Source organism: Petaurus breviceps, unplaced genomic scaffold (genome assembly GCF_028583685.1).
Source record: "Petaurus breviceps papuanus isolate PSGF00001 unplaced genomic scaffold, PetGlider_PUasm1.0 454, whole genome shotgun sequence".
NCBI lineage: Eukaryota > Metazoa > Chordata > Mammalia > Diprotodontia > Petauridae > Petaurus > Petaurus breviceps.
The window spans coordinates 2817825-2835386 of record NW_027186342.1 but is presented as its reverse complement, the minus strand read 5'-3'; the positions used below and the strand labels follow the sequence as shown (position 1 = coordinate 2835386).

General features: G+C 42.5%; 1 protein-coding gene across 4 annotated transcripts in view; it reads left to right on the top strand.

The window, feature by feature from the left end:
* CBX5 (chromobox 5) overlaps nucleotides 1-14447 on the top strand; it is a 41237-nt gene extending 26790 nt beyond the window's left edge. For 3 of the 4 annotated variants that reach the window (XM_069101290.1, XM_069101292.1, XM_069101291.1), the window contains exons 4-5: nucleotides 2857-2957; nucleotides 4674-14447. In XM_069101290.1, the coding sequence (XP_068957391.1) occupies nucleotides 2857-2957; nucleotides 4674-4824 (252 nt within the window). In that variant the 3' untranslated portion in view covers nucleotides 4825-14447. The remainder of the gene's footprint in view (nucleotides 1-2856; nucleotides 2958-4673) is intronic. The other variant, XM_069101293.1, reaches the window with a different exon arrangement.
* Nucleotides 14448-17562: the final 3115 nt, after the last annotated feature.

The following is a 17562-nucleotide window of genomic DNA, read 5'->3' as shown; positions in this document are numbered from 1 at the left end:
GGCTTAGATAAAGTTAGGGAGCAAAAAGTGCCTAGCTCTGAGCTTTTTAGCAAGCCATTGGTTGGCAGCTGCTGCTTTCTCAGCTCAGTGTGGCTTTACTAAAAGGAATGGCTTGGCCTCAAGCCACTGGCCAAGCCACCAGGTATTAGCTGGGCCAGATTCAGAATGGAGACGACCTTGAAAACAACCCTCTGCCTCTCACCTCTCATCTGGGGGCCCCTGGCGGCATTCTCAGTAGTGCTAGCACATGGCAGGCAGCTGGAATAATCGGTGAGTGTATGTTTTAAAGGTACAGGAGGGGATTGCATTTCTTTCCTTAAACCACCACAGAAGAAATTTGTTAGTCGGCATTATGCCTGATTTAAGATTACTGCCTGTGTGATGATTTTAGCATTTTCCTCGCCTCAACTCCTTTTTAGCAGCTTGAACATTTTTCTTCCATTTTTTTCTCTTTCCCTCCCTATGTGGCAAACTGTTTTCAGCCGCCTGCTATGATTTACAGCTTAGTCCCTGTGCCAGCATTCCAGCTGTGAGCAGCTGTGTGCACATCTGGGAACCTTCTCCCCTTCACTCCCCCCCCCCCCCCCAAAAAAAAAAGAGCTATGTTCTAAGAGCCAACATCTCCCTTGATCCATGGAGTTTCCTTCTCAAATGAGGGCTCTGTTGGGACCTTCTGAATCCTTTATGCTTTGTTTCTCCCAGAAGAGGGAGAAATGAGTATCAAATTAAAGATTTTATTATGAAAATGAAGCATTAGAGATTTCGTTTTTTCAGGTAGACTCTTCAAATCTGGTTACATGTTGCTACTCAATAGGTTAACAATTATAATCCTGTAACAGACTTGAAAATGAGCTTTTAAAAAATTCATGGTCTGTGAATTTCAACCATCAACTTGCTAACAGCCAGGTTTGCAACTAGGGCTGACAATTGAGGATAGACTGAAGAGAACATTGCATTTCAGTCAACTTTGAATAATCCTCTGGTGAATTAACAATGACCTCATGCCTCCCACCCTGCATACATCTCCATCCTGGAATGTAGACTATAAGACCTGAAGCAGGAGGGGTCCGGGGCCAGTTAGACACAGAGAGAATGGAGTGTAATAGGATATAGGTGTGGAGGGTGAGTTCCTCTGCATTTCAGTGCCATAAATCCTGTGACCACTCTTACATTAGTACAGCTAATTGCTAGGTGACTGTCGGAAAAATAATATTGCAAATGGCAGATGTTATTTCTAAGTGTCTGACAGTAAGATTTCACACCAGTAGTCCACCACTTATGTTGAGAAATGAATTTTCTTATTGGTGCCCCAGAACTAAGGTGTGTCATTCATATAATCTTATTCTTATGTTAGAAAGTAAGTTTTTTAGTATATATTATTGTGATCATTGTGCATATTGTTCATCTGATACTGCTTTAGTATCAGATTGATTTGAACTATCAGTTCAAACAAATTTTTGAATTCCTCATATTATTTTCTTAACAACACAAAGACATTCTCTTTTATTTACCCCAGCTTGTTCAGCCATTCCATAATAGTGGGTGCCTTTAGTGTTGTTTGCTACTACAAGAAGGTCCTGCTCTGAAGGGAGTCTTTTCCTAGTAAACAAGATCTGTGGGTATGAACAGTGTGGTGACTTTTCTTATGTAATTCTAAGTTGTTTCCCAGAATGGTTGGCCTACTTCACAGTTCTGCCAATATTGAATTAGGAGAACTGACTTTTCAACAGCTTCTCCAACATTGACCATTTTTTATCATCCTTGTCAGTCTGATGGATTTTAGGTGAAATCCCAGAGGTGTTTAATTTAATGTCTTTGATTATTATTGATTTGGAGCATTTTTTCATATGATTTTTGACATTTTGCTTTTTTTTTTTCCTTATGAAAACCGCTTATATCCTTTGACTACCTCTCTGTTGGGAAATGACTTTTAGTCAGGACCTTTAATTTTGGAAAAGGGAAAGTTCAGAACAAGATGCTGGAATGTGCTCTGACCACTAAGGGAAGAGGTCCTTGTTTCACATCCTGAAATGCTCAAAATTAAGGGCTTAAGGTTTAAAAGAAATAGTTGTAGAACAAAGAAAAGGTACTCATTATATAGCAGATAGTAAACTTAAGGAACACATTAATAATATGTTTTTTGCCTTTTTTGTCTTTTGGAGGGGGGAAAGCAGGGCAATTAGGATTAAGTGACTTGCCTAAGGTCACACAGTTAGGTTTTGTGTTAAGTGTCTGAGGCCATATTTGAACTCATATCCTCCTGACTCCAGGGCTGGCGCTTTATTTACTGCACCACTTAGCTCCCCTTGATAATACATTTTCACTTTATTAGAGGAATTGAGGGCTATTTGGCACCAATCTCTAACCTTTTGAAGACAGCCCTTCCTTATAACATGGCATCATGCCCTAGTACCCTCCATAATACATCTAGGAGGCCCATTGATCAGAGCACAGGGCAGCTAGGTGACACAGGAGACGGAGCACTGCACAGTCAGGAAGATTGTAAGTTCAAATCCAACCTCAGACACTTAGTTAATTTTGTGACCCTGGGCAAGTCATTTAATGCTGTTTGCCTCAGTTTCTTCATCTGTAAAATAAGCTGGAGAGAAAGAACTAGCAAACCACTTTTCTTGGCAAAGAAAGCCCCAAATGGAGTCACAAAGAGTCGGACATGACTGACGACAACTGACTGGAGTCGAGCCTCTCCCCAGAATTGTAGGAATGAAAAGAAGTTTAAAGTAATTTGAGATGGTGAAAATGGTTTTAGCCTAACCTAGATTGCTCTCAGTAGAACAGAGAAATGGTTGGTAGTATTCTTCCACCCAGATTGTAATGCCTTCATTTTTGTGTTTGTAGCAGAGCAATGATATTGCCCGGGGCTTCGAGAGAGGCCTGGAGCCAGAAAAGATCATCGGGGCAACAGATTCCTGTGGAGACTTAATGTTCCTAATGAAATGGTGAGAGTTTGTGTCTTTAGTTCAAGCAAGCACTTACTGAGTCTCTGCTGTCACTGTACTACAGGTATGGTTCTGTGTTTTAGGGATACAGAGACAAAAGAGAAACGGTTTTGTCACAGGCTTAAATTTATATGTAAAATGGAGCGACATTCAGTGTTTTTGAACTCAAGAATATTGATCACCTTTAGGGATCCTTAACCCTTTAGGTGTTCTTAGAAAGTCCCCTAAATTAAATTGATTTCTTTTTTTCTGATAGTGCAGTGCAGTTCTGGTCTAGGAGTGTTAAAAAAGGAAATCCTCCAGCTTCACTATTAGGACAAATTCTTCCAATAGAGCACATGCTATTTACCAGAGTAACTGATGTTATTTGTGTAGTATTATGTAACTAGTTTTTTTGTGATCAGAATAAGTCACACTCTTATCATGAGACCTGGTTTGGTTTGGAGAAGCCAAGGCTGACTGAAGCCTCTAGCCATTATTGAGAAAGAGATTTTCAAATTATGAGATTAAAAAGAAAACAACTGTTTTCGCAATCAGCATTATTAAGTCCAGTACTGTCCAAAGTTATCTCATCCAGAAGAGAGAGTGGCTCTTAGCAGAGAGTATAGAGTACTTCCCCTCACCTCTATTCTAGCTTTGCTTTAAAGATACAAGGTGATTTATGATATGTCCCTTATGGGACACTGCCTTCTCTCTGATTCCAAGTGCTCTGGGCTCAAGATGAAGTCTGGTCTCAAAACATTGGAGGGCTCCAGCTTGAGTACCACGAAGGAAGCTAATTATCTTAAAAGTGGTTTAATCAGTAGGCTTAATATTTTATCTGACGAAAGAGCTGGTAGTAAATTACCAAGTGGCCTGTGTCTGAAGAGCTGTTGCAGTCTATGGAGAGGAACTGGTAGAGACTGGCCCTTCTTATTCAACCACATCTACTCCCTGTGGTTTTAAGTCAAATTAACTAGTTTTTCTACTCAAAGTCCAGACTTAAAATCCCTGCCCTAAGTAGGCTTTCCTTGTGTACAAATGTCTATGTTCTCCCTAACCTCTTGCAACCCCAGTTTAATAGTTGACTCTCCCATAAAACTGAGAAGTATAGCAGTTGTTGGCCTTTCAGATAATCGTCATGATTACAGTGAAAGACATTTTAAGATGCTGCAGCTAGCAATCCATGGCAGTAGGAGAAGGGTTGTCCAGGATATAAGGGAACTGAAATTTAATAATTAGAATTTGGCCTTATGTTTAAAAGATTACAACCTACATGATAGAAAATGATGAATGTTCAATATGAACTATATGATTTGGGGTTCAGGCCTAATTCTTTGTTTCTATTTATTGGAGCAATCCTGTTGTGATGAGGTTGTAAGTGCAGTGAGCTTGATATTTTCAGTTCTTTCATTTGAACAGCCATGAATTTCACTTGCAAACAGCCCTGGGTTTCCTTCCCTCTCCCCGGAGACTTGGTACAATGCAAGACTCATGAAATGTTTGGAATGTGTTTTCTTGAATTTCCCCCTTTTAAATTTGCTTTTCAATATATAAAGCCTCTACTTTCCCTTCTGCCTTAAAATAATATTTCATGTTAATAGGACAAAGGGTCATATTTTCCTTGCATAACCACATTCTTCTTATTCACAAAATGGGGATTGTCACATCTGTGAAGTTGTTTGCCATTGGCAAACTTTTTCTGTTTGTATCCTCAAGCTTTTTTTCTCTCTGTAGGAAAGACACTGATGAAGCCGACCTGGTCCTTGCAAAGGAAGCCAATGTAAAATGCCCACAGATTGTGATAGCATTTTATGAAGAGAGACTGACGTGGCATGCGTATCCTGAGGACGCGGAAAACAAAGAGAAAGAAACAGCCAAGAGCTAAAGCAAGGGTGGCCTCTGTCATTTCTCTTTGTATATATAACACATTCACTTCCCCACTGCCTCCCCTTCCCCTTCCAGCCCCACTGCCCCTTCTGTCCTAAACACATCCATAAAAAAAAATGTGCTTATTACTGTGCTACACAGAAGAAATGTTGGTATTGGTTCTCATAACATAACTGATGGTCTGATTCATGATGTGTCTCTAGTGAAGACCAGCCATTTACATACTGTGTGTAATCCACCCCATCTTCCCTTTGCCCTGACTCCTCCCTTCTCACCCCCATCCCCACCCCCGCCTTTGCCCCAAGATGATGTTTAACTTTTTAATCATCTTAGACTCTTGATCTTTTTCAGAATTGGATTTGAGGGTTTTGTTACAATGATGATCATTTTAGTTATTTGCTTTGGTTTCATTCAGTGTGTTGATGATCAACCGGCCTCAGAATTGAGGTGTTGGGATAGGATGGGGAATTTGGGAGATTTTGCAGGCTGTACTTCTGCCTGGTTTTTATAAAGCCACTAGCATCTACCTATCTGCTAGGCTTTCTCCAACCCCCAAGAATACAGTGTGCCCAGTGAGGTTATGTGGGCCCTGCTCCCTGACCTCCTTATAGAAATATTTGGGGCCCTGAAAACATTAAAAAAATATTTCTTGAAGTACCTCGGACCCCTAAACTCATGTCTTTTAGCAGGCTTTGTTTCTGCAAAAAAAAAAAAAAGTCCAAAGTGACAGGATTGTTAACAGTTTGAATTGTTAGCTGTAGTGCATGTGGATGGGGAGGAAACCTAGTTCATTTTTTAAATTAACATGCAGTATATATATTACTCCCTTCCCTTCCTCTTATCTGGACTGTGTATTTATGTAGGTGTGAGTGACTACCTGGTGCTTGTGCCAAGATCCTGGGTGTTCTCATTTCCCTCTTTCCTTCTCCCTCTCCTTCTCTCTCTCTCTCCCTCCCTCTCCCCCTCCCCCTCTTTCTTTCCCCTTCCCCCTCTACCTCTTCTCCCCCCTTCCTCTCTCCCTCTCCATTACTGCCAATTCTTTCTTGTAGCCTCCCAAAGCATTCTTAACTACCAAAGAGGCTTCAAACCATTCCCCTAGGACTCTTTGTTCTCCTTACCCACTCCTAGGGAAGCTAGGTCTCTTACACTCCCCATTCTCTCCACGTACCATCATTAAAGTGGATAAAGGGGAAGCTTTCAGAAAAGCCATTGGCTACAGCACCAGCTACAAAGATGCATCATATTTAAGGTTCCAGATATCCTCACTTTCTTATTTTGGCCTCCGTTTGTATGGGGGGGGGCGGAATTCCTCACTTGTTTTCTGGAATGTGGCCCTACCTAGCTGGGCAGAAGGTGGCTAGACATTTGCATCTTGACACAACTTCCTGTTGACTTTCCCATCAAAACAGGTTCCCCTTTGGTTTCCTAACATAGTGAAGTCGTGTCCTGATCCTTCCTTTCTCTCCTTCCTCCCAGCCTAAGAAATAGGTCACTTTTTCTCTTTGTGGTTGGGATTTAGCAGATCAAATAAAGAAAAGGCAAGAATTTAGGGATCTTAACTACAGTCCTAGTTCCATAGAAATATAAATAAGTCTTAGAATTAGTCTTAACTCTATAGGGATCAGCTGCCCCTGAGGCTGGTTTTGGTCTTGGTTTTTTACACACTTAGCTCTCTGGCCAGGAATGTTCTGCCATTGCTAGATTGTTCAGAATAAAGGAAAATAGATATATTTCTCTATAGATTTCAGATCATATCCAAATCATGCATTGATTCATAGTATTTGTGAACTCACTTGCCTGGCAGTTCAGCTACTGGTTTGAGTTCTGTGCATTTGTATAAATTGTCACAAACACCATACTGTACCACACTATAGAGAAGACAGGTGTTTCTTTCTGAGGCAACCCAATACAATAGACAGGAGTGATGATGCTTGAGCTAGTCACCAGAAAGTGTTCCCTATTTATAGTGGTGTGATTCCGTAAGAAATCAGCAAATTCTGTACCTCCAGTGGCTGAAAGGTTTTCATCTCTTCTCTCCCTTTGTTTCCACTGAACAGCAAAGACCTAAAAAATTCAGGCACAAGAACAATTAAGGGTTGATCATATTTGACTTGGGAGGAGGGAAGGAAGAGATGACTGAGAAGCCTTCAGTAGGTACCTGTGGGCATTGATTAACCTACTCCTTAGTAGCAGGAAACTGGTAGGCCAAAGCTTCTGACAGATGAGCTACCTCTGGGCGCTCTGCTGACAGCAGTTGGGTCAGGTGATCTGAATGAAAGTGAAAAAAAGTTAATCAGAATCTGGTGTTTTCCTTGTGACAAGTGATTCCTAGTCATACGCTGTTCCTCACCTCTTGCATTCTTGCCCTTTTCTTCATACCTACTTATTCTCTCCTCCTTCTGTTAGACACCAGTGCCACACTGGATCTTTGCCAGTACTGCTTTCACCCCCAACTCTGTGAAAACTGGTTTTTCAGGAATGTAGGGAGGTCATAGCCCCATGCTAGGTGACTGGCTCCAGCCGCCCTCCCCTCTCTCCTTTTATAGGACTGCTGTTGGAGCTTCAATAGCAGATGTCTGCCCACCACCCAGGGATTTCTTTTTTTTGTTTATTTTAAAGTAAAGCAGTTGGTGTAGGCTTTCTTGGTCCTTGAGAAAGTAGCTTCAAGTAGGAGCATGTTTCCTTGGAATCCTATGCCCTCAGAGGAGTTAATATCTAAGGCTTAAATATTTTTATGCCCAGGTCTTAGATGTTAAAAATATTTGTTGGACTCTGGAATTGTCATTTAAAAATCATGATCCTTCCCAATAACTTCTAAATCTCCCAGTCTTCCCCCAAATGGGATGGATTTGGAGGGAGATGGGCAGTTAGTTTAAGCCACAGGACAGGCAGGTGTCTGTCCGTCTGTTCCCATCCCCATGTTCCCCCCCCCCCCCCCCCAATCATGCTGAGATCTTAAACTGTTCCAGCTGCTGGGAATATCAGCAGTAATAGAACCAACTCCCTTGAGTTCAGGAAGAGCAACATAACCCTTTTCCCCTTCTATACAGAAATCCATTCCTGTCTTTCCTAGGAAGCTGCTAGCCTCATGACTGCCCAACACTCAGATTATCTTGAATCAGAGAGGTTCTTGCTCTCTCCTTACACTCCGTGGCATTTTTTCTTTTTTTTTTTTAAACGGGATAGTAACGTTAAAATCATTAAAAGAGCAGTTTATGGATTTTAAAAGCAAATTTCATAGGAAACTGATTACTTGTGACTAGATCATTGAAGTTGTGCCTAATCCCTCTGGTCAGGTTTTGTGATTCTGGTGCAGAGGACCATGAAGGTGGCCCCCAACCTAGAGTGGGACAGATGCTGTGATCTAAGTCCATGGTGTGTTCTTAGATGTTCATTAATGACGTGCTCCAGGCTTTTTAATTGTTTGCTGGTTGATAACTGGGATCCTGTTTTGTTGTGGGCAGAGGCTTGAGATGTTTGCCGTAGGTCTTGCACAGCATAACAAGAAGGTTGTGTCTGCCTGGATTTTGCCAACTCTCTTCCAGAGATCAGAGCTTGTGACATTTGAGCTGTCAGGCTCTCCATCTTTGCAGTTAATATCCCCAGAGCTGAGGCAGTATCATCCCTGTTAACAGCTGTTATGTCATCATGTTGGGTAAGTAGTTGGTATCACTAAGAAGCCACGAAGGAGAAGGTGCATCTTCTTTCTTCCTCTTAATTTGTTCATTGGTACTCATTGGTTTTGGAGTCAGTGTAAGCCACAAAAGTCTGCTGGGTCTAGAGGTCCAGACTTGAGTGATGTTCCATCAGAACCAAGGGAGGGGTCATTTGATGGGACTGCAGCTTGAATCAGCATCTCTTTGGTGCAACCTGGTCTTTCTGCCCAGGTGGGCTTAGTGTGAAGCTATGAGTAAGTCATAAGACTGTCTGGACATTGTGGGCTGTGTCTTTAAGTTCTGCCTCCCCTGTACTCTTAACTTGCATCTTTAGAAGGACCTCACCTTATTTATTGGTTCTATTTACTCTTTCTCTAGCACAGGCCACCCTGCTGTCATCTCTTCTCATCAGAACAAATCATAAAGGTTTGGATATGCATAAACACTTATGCCAAATGCATTAGGAATCCTTCAAGCCTATTTCTTGTGTTTTTCTTGACCCTAAGGAAATGATGGATTTTAACCACTACAGTTTAGAGTAGCTGCAAGTTAGGTTATAAGACTAGGCCCCTCCAAAATGTGATAGTTACTCTTAATTCCCTGAACTTGGGTCTTTATGGAAATCTGTCTCTGGGGGAACATGAGTCTGTATGTTTCTGTCATGGTACTTGGTGTCTCTCTTTAGGTCTAGTAAGGGAGTTAGGACAAGGGGCTTTTGGGGGGAAGGGGTATAGAGGGGAAGCATTTCCTAATTGTCTCGGGGCTTTGGTTTGTGGTTAGAGGAAACTAAAACTATTTTATACCAGCCTTGCTAAAGGGTTATCTAGTCCATCTTACAGGTTATAGGGAGCTTCATAACGGGTCTGCCCCCACCATCGCACCGACTTTATTCCCCCATTACTAGGACAGATGAGTAGTACGGCTCGTTCACTTCTCAGACTACAGGCCTCTCCATTTGTAGCATTGCCCCAAATTTCTTTTAGTCTGGCCTGAGAGCTGCTGCTGGAGTGCATTTGTTATCTCCCTTTACAGGGAGAGAGACCAAGCTCAATACCCTTCCCACTGTTTGTAGAGAAACCTTTCACATTTGTGATTTCATGTGTTCCTTAAGGTATATTTGGCCTTACCTCCTCAGGGCCCAACTCATCAAGCTTTTGAGGCAATGAAAGAGTGCCTTATGGACCAGATGGAGTATTCAGGGGTCAGAGGACTCTGTTTTGAACAGCAGTGATTGGAATTTAGTCACTAACCTTCTGTCAGTAGAGTCTACATTTTGAAGATGTGTTTTTTTTTTTTTTAATTTTTCCAGTCACGGTGATGGATCGCACTGATCCATTCTCTTGACTAGTCCTTTGTTACCAGTGGTATATATTTATTTGCAAGATGTTGGCTCTGTGTCAGGGGTTATCATGGCCTGTAACCTTGAATAGAGGAACATTAACTATCCCAACCAGGAATTCAGACTATGATACTGACCTTTATATGAGTGGTATGTTCTTCTCAGTTGTGCTAAGCTGATCATAGACCATATCTGTGGGTAATTGGTTTGTTCTCTTCTCAAAAACAAAGGTATGGGGGTGGCTAGGTGGTGCAGTGAATAGAGCACTGGCCCTGGAGTCAGGAGGACCAGAGTTCAAATCTGGCCTCAGACACTTAACACACACACACACACACACACACACACACGCCAAAAAAAAAAAAAAAAACTAGCCGTGTGACCTTGGGCAAGTCACTTAACCCCAGTTGCCCTCCAAAAAGAAAAACAAAGGTAACTCAAGACTAGGAAATGTTTTAATTCTGAGAGAACTTAACTTCTTGGTGAAATGGTAGTCCTTGACCTTGTCCCTGGCTTAGGGTCTTGACTGGAGTTCCTGATACAATTGAACATCCATGACTTAGGGTCATTCAGGGCAGAATTGGATAGATAACACTTAGTTTGTAGAAATTCCTTACAGACAGGGCCTTTGTTCCACACTTTGTGTGTCCATCCTAATACCTAGCATAGTGCTTTGTTATATGAGTGGTGCTCAGTAACTGCCAGATTGACCTGAACCTCATTTGAGCTGATTTCCTTGTTGTTAAAAACAAAAAAAAACAAACATTTATTTTGTTGAATAGTTGAGTGTGCTCCATTGGCAGATAAGTGGAACAACTTATATTCTTTGACAGACCTTTTACCAGAGGTATTTGATACCCTTTGAAAAAGGCCTTTCAGTGATAGAATTTTTAAGAGTGATTAGAAGGCCTGACAACGAGAAGGAAAGAGTAAATGGGAGCGTGGATTGGCCACAAGTAAGCTGCTCTTCTCTTTGAATGGGTGAAGGTTGCAAAAATATTTCCAGTTTCTTTTCCCTTCCACTGAATTTCTTGGGTTTTAATCTACCTCATTTTATCAAAATAAGTTTCTTCAGCTTGTGTCATTGCTGCTTTAAATGTCATCAGTAACTGGTTATTTCCTAAGTGGTGGTTTTTGCCTCACTGTAAGCACATGTCCTTTTGCCTTTTTTCTCCCCATCTTTGTTTTCTTGTTGTTTCAGCTCTTCCCCTGGAGCAGTCTTTTCCATCTAACTCTCAGTTCGTGGGAGGCAGCACTCCTAGGACTTGAGGTTAGCAAGGGAAGGAATTTTGAAACAAGGAATTGAGGAAGGCGAGGGCGATCACTGGAGAAGCCTGTGCTCAAAGGCAGCCTACACAGAAAGAGCCATTAATTAAGACATTTCAAAGTCAACTGATTGTGGTCATTAATGTCACAATAGATCAAAACCTCATTATCACAGGCTCAGTAAGAGCCATCAGTATTAATCGGAAAATCTAATAGGAAACTATTATCAAGAAATTAGGCCAAATTGAATCCAATGAACTTCCCATCTCGTTATGCTCTGTTTTGGGGTGTGACCCATGAGGCCTGGTGCAAGCCCAAGTAAGTAAGGAGTGTTATCCTCCCCATAGCCTGACACTAGCCAGCCCGATTCAAAATGTTCATGCCCAGATCTTGCAAGGACTTGCTGGTTGCCCTTTCTGGAACTAGCGTTTCCCAAGTAGATCTATTGTGTACAAACCCCAGCTGGACACTGAGGAACTTAAAGAGAGAGAAAGTCTCATCCTTTTCCTCAAAGCAGTTAAAGTATAATTGAATTGCTAGGTTTGAGTTTGACTTGTTAGCAGCCTTTTTTGAGGCTGGCCCTGCTGTTCCAAGTTTGAACATTTATTTCTAAATCAAACCTATGGAAATGAGACTTTTACCATAGATGAGATTTCTTACTTTGCTGAGTTGAAGAACCAAGAATAGCTGCTGTTTTTACCTTCTGTCTTTCTATTGCTAAATGATTGCTTGAGAAGGAAATAATGAAACAAGATACTGTATCTAGTGGAGAAAAATTAATTGCCTCATGAACTAGTGAGCCGCCTGTCACTGGAGGTATTCAAGTTGAAGTTAGTTGACCACTTGGAATCTTAGACAGGATTCATGTTTTAGGAAGGGGTTGGACCAGATAACCCCCTGTAACAAATTTAGGTCAAAGACCCCAGATAAATTTAAAAGCAGCTTAAGCCATTGTAAGCTGTATTTATATGCTATTGATCTTTAATTGTTTTGGAAATGCCACAGTAATTGGAGGTGAAATGTTACAGAGAGAAAGGTGTCTCTTCTTGAAGGAGGACCAGGAGGCAGCACAAGATGGCCAGTGTTGACTAGTGTAGTTCTTGCCATGCTCAGCTTTGTCCAGAGATGTGACTTGTGATACCAGCCTTCTTTAAAGCGCTGGCAGCTCAGAGCACTGCAGAAGCCACCACTGTCAAGCTCTTCATCCTCCCTCTCAGAAGACATATCTTCTCGCCCATTGGTTTCTGACTGGCACATCATGATTTCTGATCCTGAAGCCTTTCACTGTAGCACCCTGAAGAATCAGTGACTCAATCCTCTTCCCTACCCCCAATTCTTGGGGCAGGTTTACCTTGATTTAAGCAAACCTGATCGATCATACATAATGGTAGATGTGAAAAGCAAATAAATTGCAGCTAAATGGGGGTAGGGTAATAGTTTTTCACCTTACCAAAGGGTTCTTTAAATAACAAAAAAGAAAAAAAAGAATAACACCTGCTGAGTCTAAAATATTTGATTTCCTAACAAGATGTGCACAGCTTTACCAGAGAGTTCTTGTGAGCAAGGACTAATCTGTTGTGCCCTTTAGCTCCTTACCTGTCCGAGGTGCTCAGGTAGGTGTTCAATATTGGTTGTTTGAGAACATCTTTTGTGCAAAGGGAGGCATATCCGCACACATTTCTATCATGCAAACCTTCAGAGTCCAAGGCCCACTCTAGGAAGTAGTGTGATCAAATAGGACGTGGCACAGGAGTTGGGTATGGATGCTAGGTCTGGTGTCTGCTGACCCCCCTCAACTGACTCATAATGGATGACCTTGGGCAAGTCATTTTCTCTCACTGCCTCAGTTCCCCCATCTGCTAAATGGGGGCAATAATACTGACCTACCTCACAGGGGTGTGAGGCATTGCCAATTGCTCAAAAAGTACTTAGGATCTTTAGATGGAGGATGTTGGGAGCTGAAGTCTTAAGCCTGGCCCAGGCTTTAGTCCTCATTGAACTGTCTCCAAGAGTGGAATGACTTAGCAACCCAAGCCAATTTTCTGTGTATCCCATATTCCCCTGTCCCTCTAGTCACCCTTTCATCAAAGCTGCTAATTCAGATGTTGACAGTGTTTTCATAAATGTTGGAGTCTAATAGCCAAGAAATAATTGTGGAATTGTAAGAGGGGGAGGCACTTTCCACAGAGAAGGTGGGGGTGTTTCTCTTGTATCTGAATTCTAGTACCCATGTTCTGAGAACAGAGGCCTAGGTTGCCCCAGGAGCAGAAATGACCCAAACAGCTTTGGTTCCATTCTTTCTTGACTATATCCATACATTTACAACTGATCTGATCTTAGGACAGCAACATCCTCACCACCATCTTTATGGAATCCATTCCCAAGCTTCCTCCTGGGATCTTGTGTGCCTCCCCTTCCTATTTCCTGTGTAAGGGAAGAATATGTATATTGCCACATTGGAAATAACCATTTTTAGAGTATTGTTACATTTAACACTCCCAGACTAGAGTGTGGATGCTTCCTAATGCTCCATCCAAGCCATTATATTCAGCATCTATTCTCTCTCTACCCCAGGGTTCACAAGGTGGACCTGACATTGTTTTTACTGGTCTGGTTTGGAATGACTTCTCTGGGCCCCGTTTTGTTTTCCCAAACATGGGCTTATGGGCCATGGTCCATTCTCAGTTTCAGGGGACTCATCCAGTCCCTGCCCTCAGTAAGACCCATTTCCCCCCTCCCCCTTACCCTCATCCCTGGATCTGTAACCCACAAAAAAGCACAAGGTCTTGGTCCCTTGCTGCTGTTACATGTTCCTTTTTGTGTTACACGGACTTTTCTCCTTACTCTTCGCCCAGCATCGGAAATGCCAAGCACAGCTCGTGGGAAGTCTGGACAATGGAGAGTGCTCAGCTGCCACAGGCCAGGAATGAGAACTTAAGTACTGGCACTGTAGCCCCTCCCTGCCATCCCCCCAGACTGGGTGCCAGGCTGGCCCAAGAGGCTGATGCATCTCTCGGCACCAGACTTCAAGGTGGCTTTCTGTACCATCCAAAGCAGATCGGATCACAATTTGGAGCCAGATGTCTGGATGGAAAATGGGAGATTGAATTTTTAATGGACTTTGTTTTGTGGGGGAGTTTGGGGTATGCTCTTGGTTTGATTTTGGCCAAGTCTGGCCAATTTTTTAAAGGAAAATTATGTATGTTACACCTTTTAAATGTAAATGTTTAAAAAATAGGCATTTATGTGTTTCCACAACTGACATCCAATGCAGACCTCATTCTCTTCCCTTCCACCACCTTCCTCTTTTTCTCCCTCTTTTCATACTCTTGTATTGGTTCTAATAAATGGTTGCTTTTCAAATCTGTATCTTGAGTAATATTTTAGAGACCAGGCAAAAATGTAGCCCCGCATGCATTGCTCTTTTTGTGACATACCCCGTCACAGTTCCCAAAAGCCAGTAGGTCTTCTAAAAGGGCTCACTGTCTCTTAGAGTAGCCACAACCTAAGGAATGCAGAACCTCCATAGTGAGTGTCTTCCAAGATGCACGGAAGGCACTGTGCCAGGTGCTCTTGGAGAAATGGGGATGAACTTGACAGTCCCTGTCCACAAAAATGTGTGATAGAAATAAGATAAATACCAGCTGAGTTCAGGGAGAGGTATAAATTCTGATGGGGGAAGAAGGATTCATGGCAGTGCTGGACCCAACTACTGATGACTAGGATTTAGGATATTGAGCTCCCCAAGTAGTATTGGTTATCCACACTGATGGAAGGCAACACGTACTACACAAAAAATAAAATGTATCACACTTGACTATGGAATACATTTCCTTTCTGCATTAGGTTACAGGCTTGCTTTATTTGGGAAAATAGGGAAATGACTCCCTTCCCTGACTGCACATTAGCTGTTGGGGAACATAGCCAAGAGCCTGCTGGGTGGCAGTGAGAAGCCAACCTAGGAGTAAACATATGCTAGGGATGATTCAAATGCAAATAATTAAGAATGTGCTGCTCTCTATAGGCCTGTGATGTATCCTGGCATCTTCAGAGATGGGCAGGAGTATTTGGGAGAGTGAGTGGGCTTCCCCTGCAACCCACATATCCCCATTTACTTCTTGACTTCCCCCAAAATAATTCCTCTCAATGCTTTATGTTTTCTCCCCTTCCTCTTGTCTATTGCTTAGTTATAGTGTCTCCCCAACCTAGACTCATAAAGTCTTATGGAGACATCTGTAGATTGGCTAGCTTTATGACCTGAGACCCGATAAACATGGGGTGGGAGAGCCATTTGGTCCACTTCAGAATAAGACCCTTCAGGATATTATTCATATTCTGTTTTTTAGCCTGGGAATGCTGACCCCTTTCTCCAGTGATCTCTTACACCCAGTTCCCTTAGATTCTCCTTGATGCCTTTCTCTGAAAGAAAGACTCCATTAGAGTAATAGAATATTTGTGCTGGAAGGATGCCTTAAACAAGTGTTCTTAACCTGAGGTCTCGGCACTTGTTTAATGTTTTGATGACTATTCCAATATGATTGGTTTCCTATGTATTTTGTCCACTTAAAAACAATTCTGAGAAGGGGTCAGTAGACTTAACCAGATTGCCAAAGGGATCCAGGACATAATAGTCTCCTTCCCACCCACTCACTACCACCTTCGATCCCACACCATTCTTAAGGATAAGGAAACAGATCTGATGACACATCTCTAGTCCTTGACCAAATGCAGGACTAGAGATCTAGTCCTCACCGTTCAAATCTTCAATGAATATGTTATGTCCACCATGTGCAAAGCATTGAATTGGACACATTATGAAGAAAATATTCAAGAATCTTACTAGCTTTTAAGAACTTACTGAGGGATTATGGCATATACTCTGGCACAGTATAAGGAAAAATGTGATTAGGGCAAAAGAAAGATCAGAAGAGAACTTGGGGGAACTCTTGAGAGAATACTTTGCATTAGAATGTAAAGTGGACAAAGAATGTAGAGCAATGTGAAATGGTTAGAAAGGTTAACTGAAGCCAAATCGTGGATAGCTTTAGCGTTCAGTGCCAGTCTAAAGAATTTATATTTTATCCTCAGGATAGTAGGGAGTCATTGAGCATTTTGAGCAGAGTAGTGAGTGAGGGGCTGATCTGTACATGGGGAAGATTATTAGTTCAGCTACACAAAGGACTAGAAGTACTGGTAGTAGTTTATAATGGTCCAGGCAAAAGCTGATAAGGACCTGACCAACTCTGGCAGTGTGAGTGGCTAAGGGGCATTGGATATTGGAACAATCTAATGCCTACTCTACTAGTTAATACGACAGCTGTACATACTATTGGACTTCGTTTTTCTCCAATGTTCTGTCCAGCAAGTCAGAAGTGAGTGCAGGATTCCAGCTAGCTTATCTTTTCCCGGATCCCTCTCTGGCTTCCCTCCCTCCAATTTAGGACTAGAACCCAAGAATCCTTTTTTGCTATGTATAGTTTGAACCAATCTTCCCTTTGGGTCTACTCCAAGGTCACCCACTCCCCTGACAGCCAATAAGAGAAGTGAAATATTAGCTGGGGAAGTGCAGGATGCATGATGGTGGTGGGGGAAGCCTGTACTTTGCTCTGTCTGTCTCCTTATATGAGTTGATGGGGCTCCAGACTGCCCTAACTATAGCCATAAAAATAACAGGAATGGGGGCCGCCAGGTAGCACAGCGAGTAAGAGCACCGGCTCCAGTGTTAAGAAGACCTGGAGATCGAATCCCGGGCTCAGACACTTAGCACCCACCCAGAAACACCTGGCCGTGTAACCTTGAGCAAGTTACTTAACCCCGATTGCTTTAAAAATAAATAAATAAAATAACAGGAATGGGGGCAGCTAGGTGGTTGGGTGAATAGAGCAACGGCCCTGGAGTCAGGAGGATCTGAGTTCAAATCCGGACTCAGACATTTACCACTTAACTAGCCATGTGACCTTGGGCAAGTCACTTAATCCCAATTGCCCTGCCTTCCTCCCTCCAAAAAGCAAAAATAAATAACAGCCCTCAGAAACAGAGCCTGGGGCCACTTCAATATGTAAGTAGTCAAAGGTGGTTGTATATGTGGGTGCAGCTGGTGAGGTTGTGGGTGTGACAGGTGGATGAGGGATATCCTGGCATGAATGTGTCCACTCAGGTGCTAAGTGAGGGTGACAAGGAGGGTTTGAGAGGAAACTGTAAATTCCCAACCTACTGGGAAGGAACAGACCCCTCTGTTTTTGGCGAGGCAAAGGCAGAGGGAAGCTGAGGGTCAATGCTACTTCTGATCCCATCTTCTCCCCCTTGACCCTCCTGCAGCCCTCTTCTTCCCTCTCTGCAGATGGAGTCTCTTACTTTCCAATTGCCATTTCCCTCATTCTCTGACTGTGTCTGACTGTCTGCTTCGGGGTCTCTTTTGTTCCTGCCAGTCTCTATGTTATTCATGTCCTCATTAGCTTCTGAGCGCCAGATCTCTCCT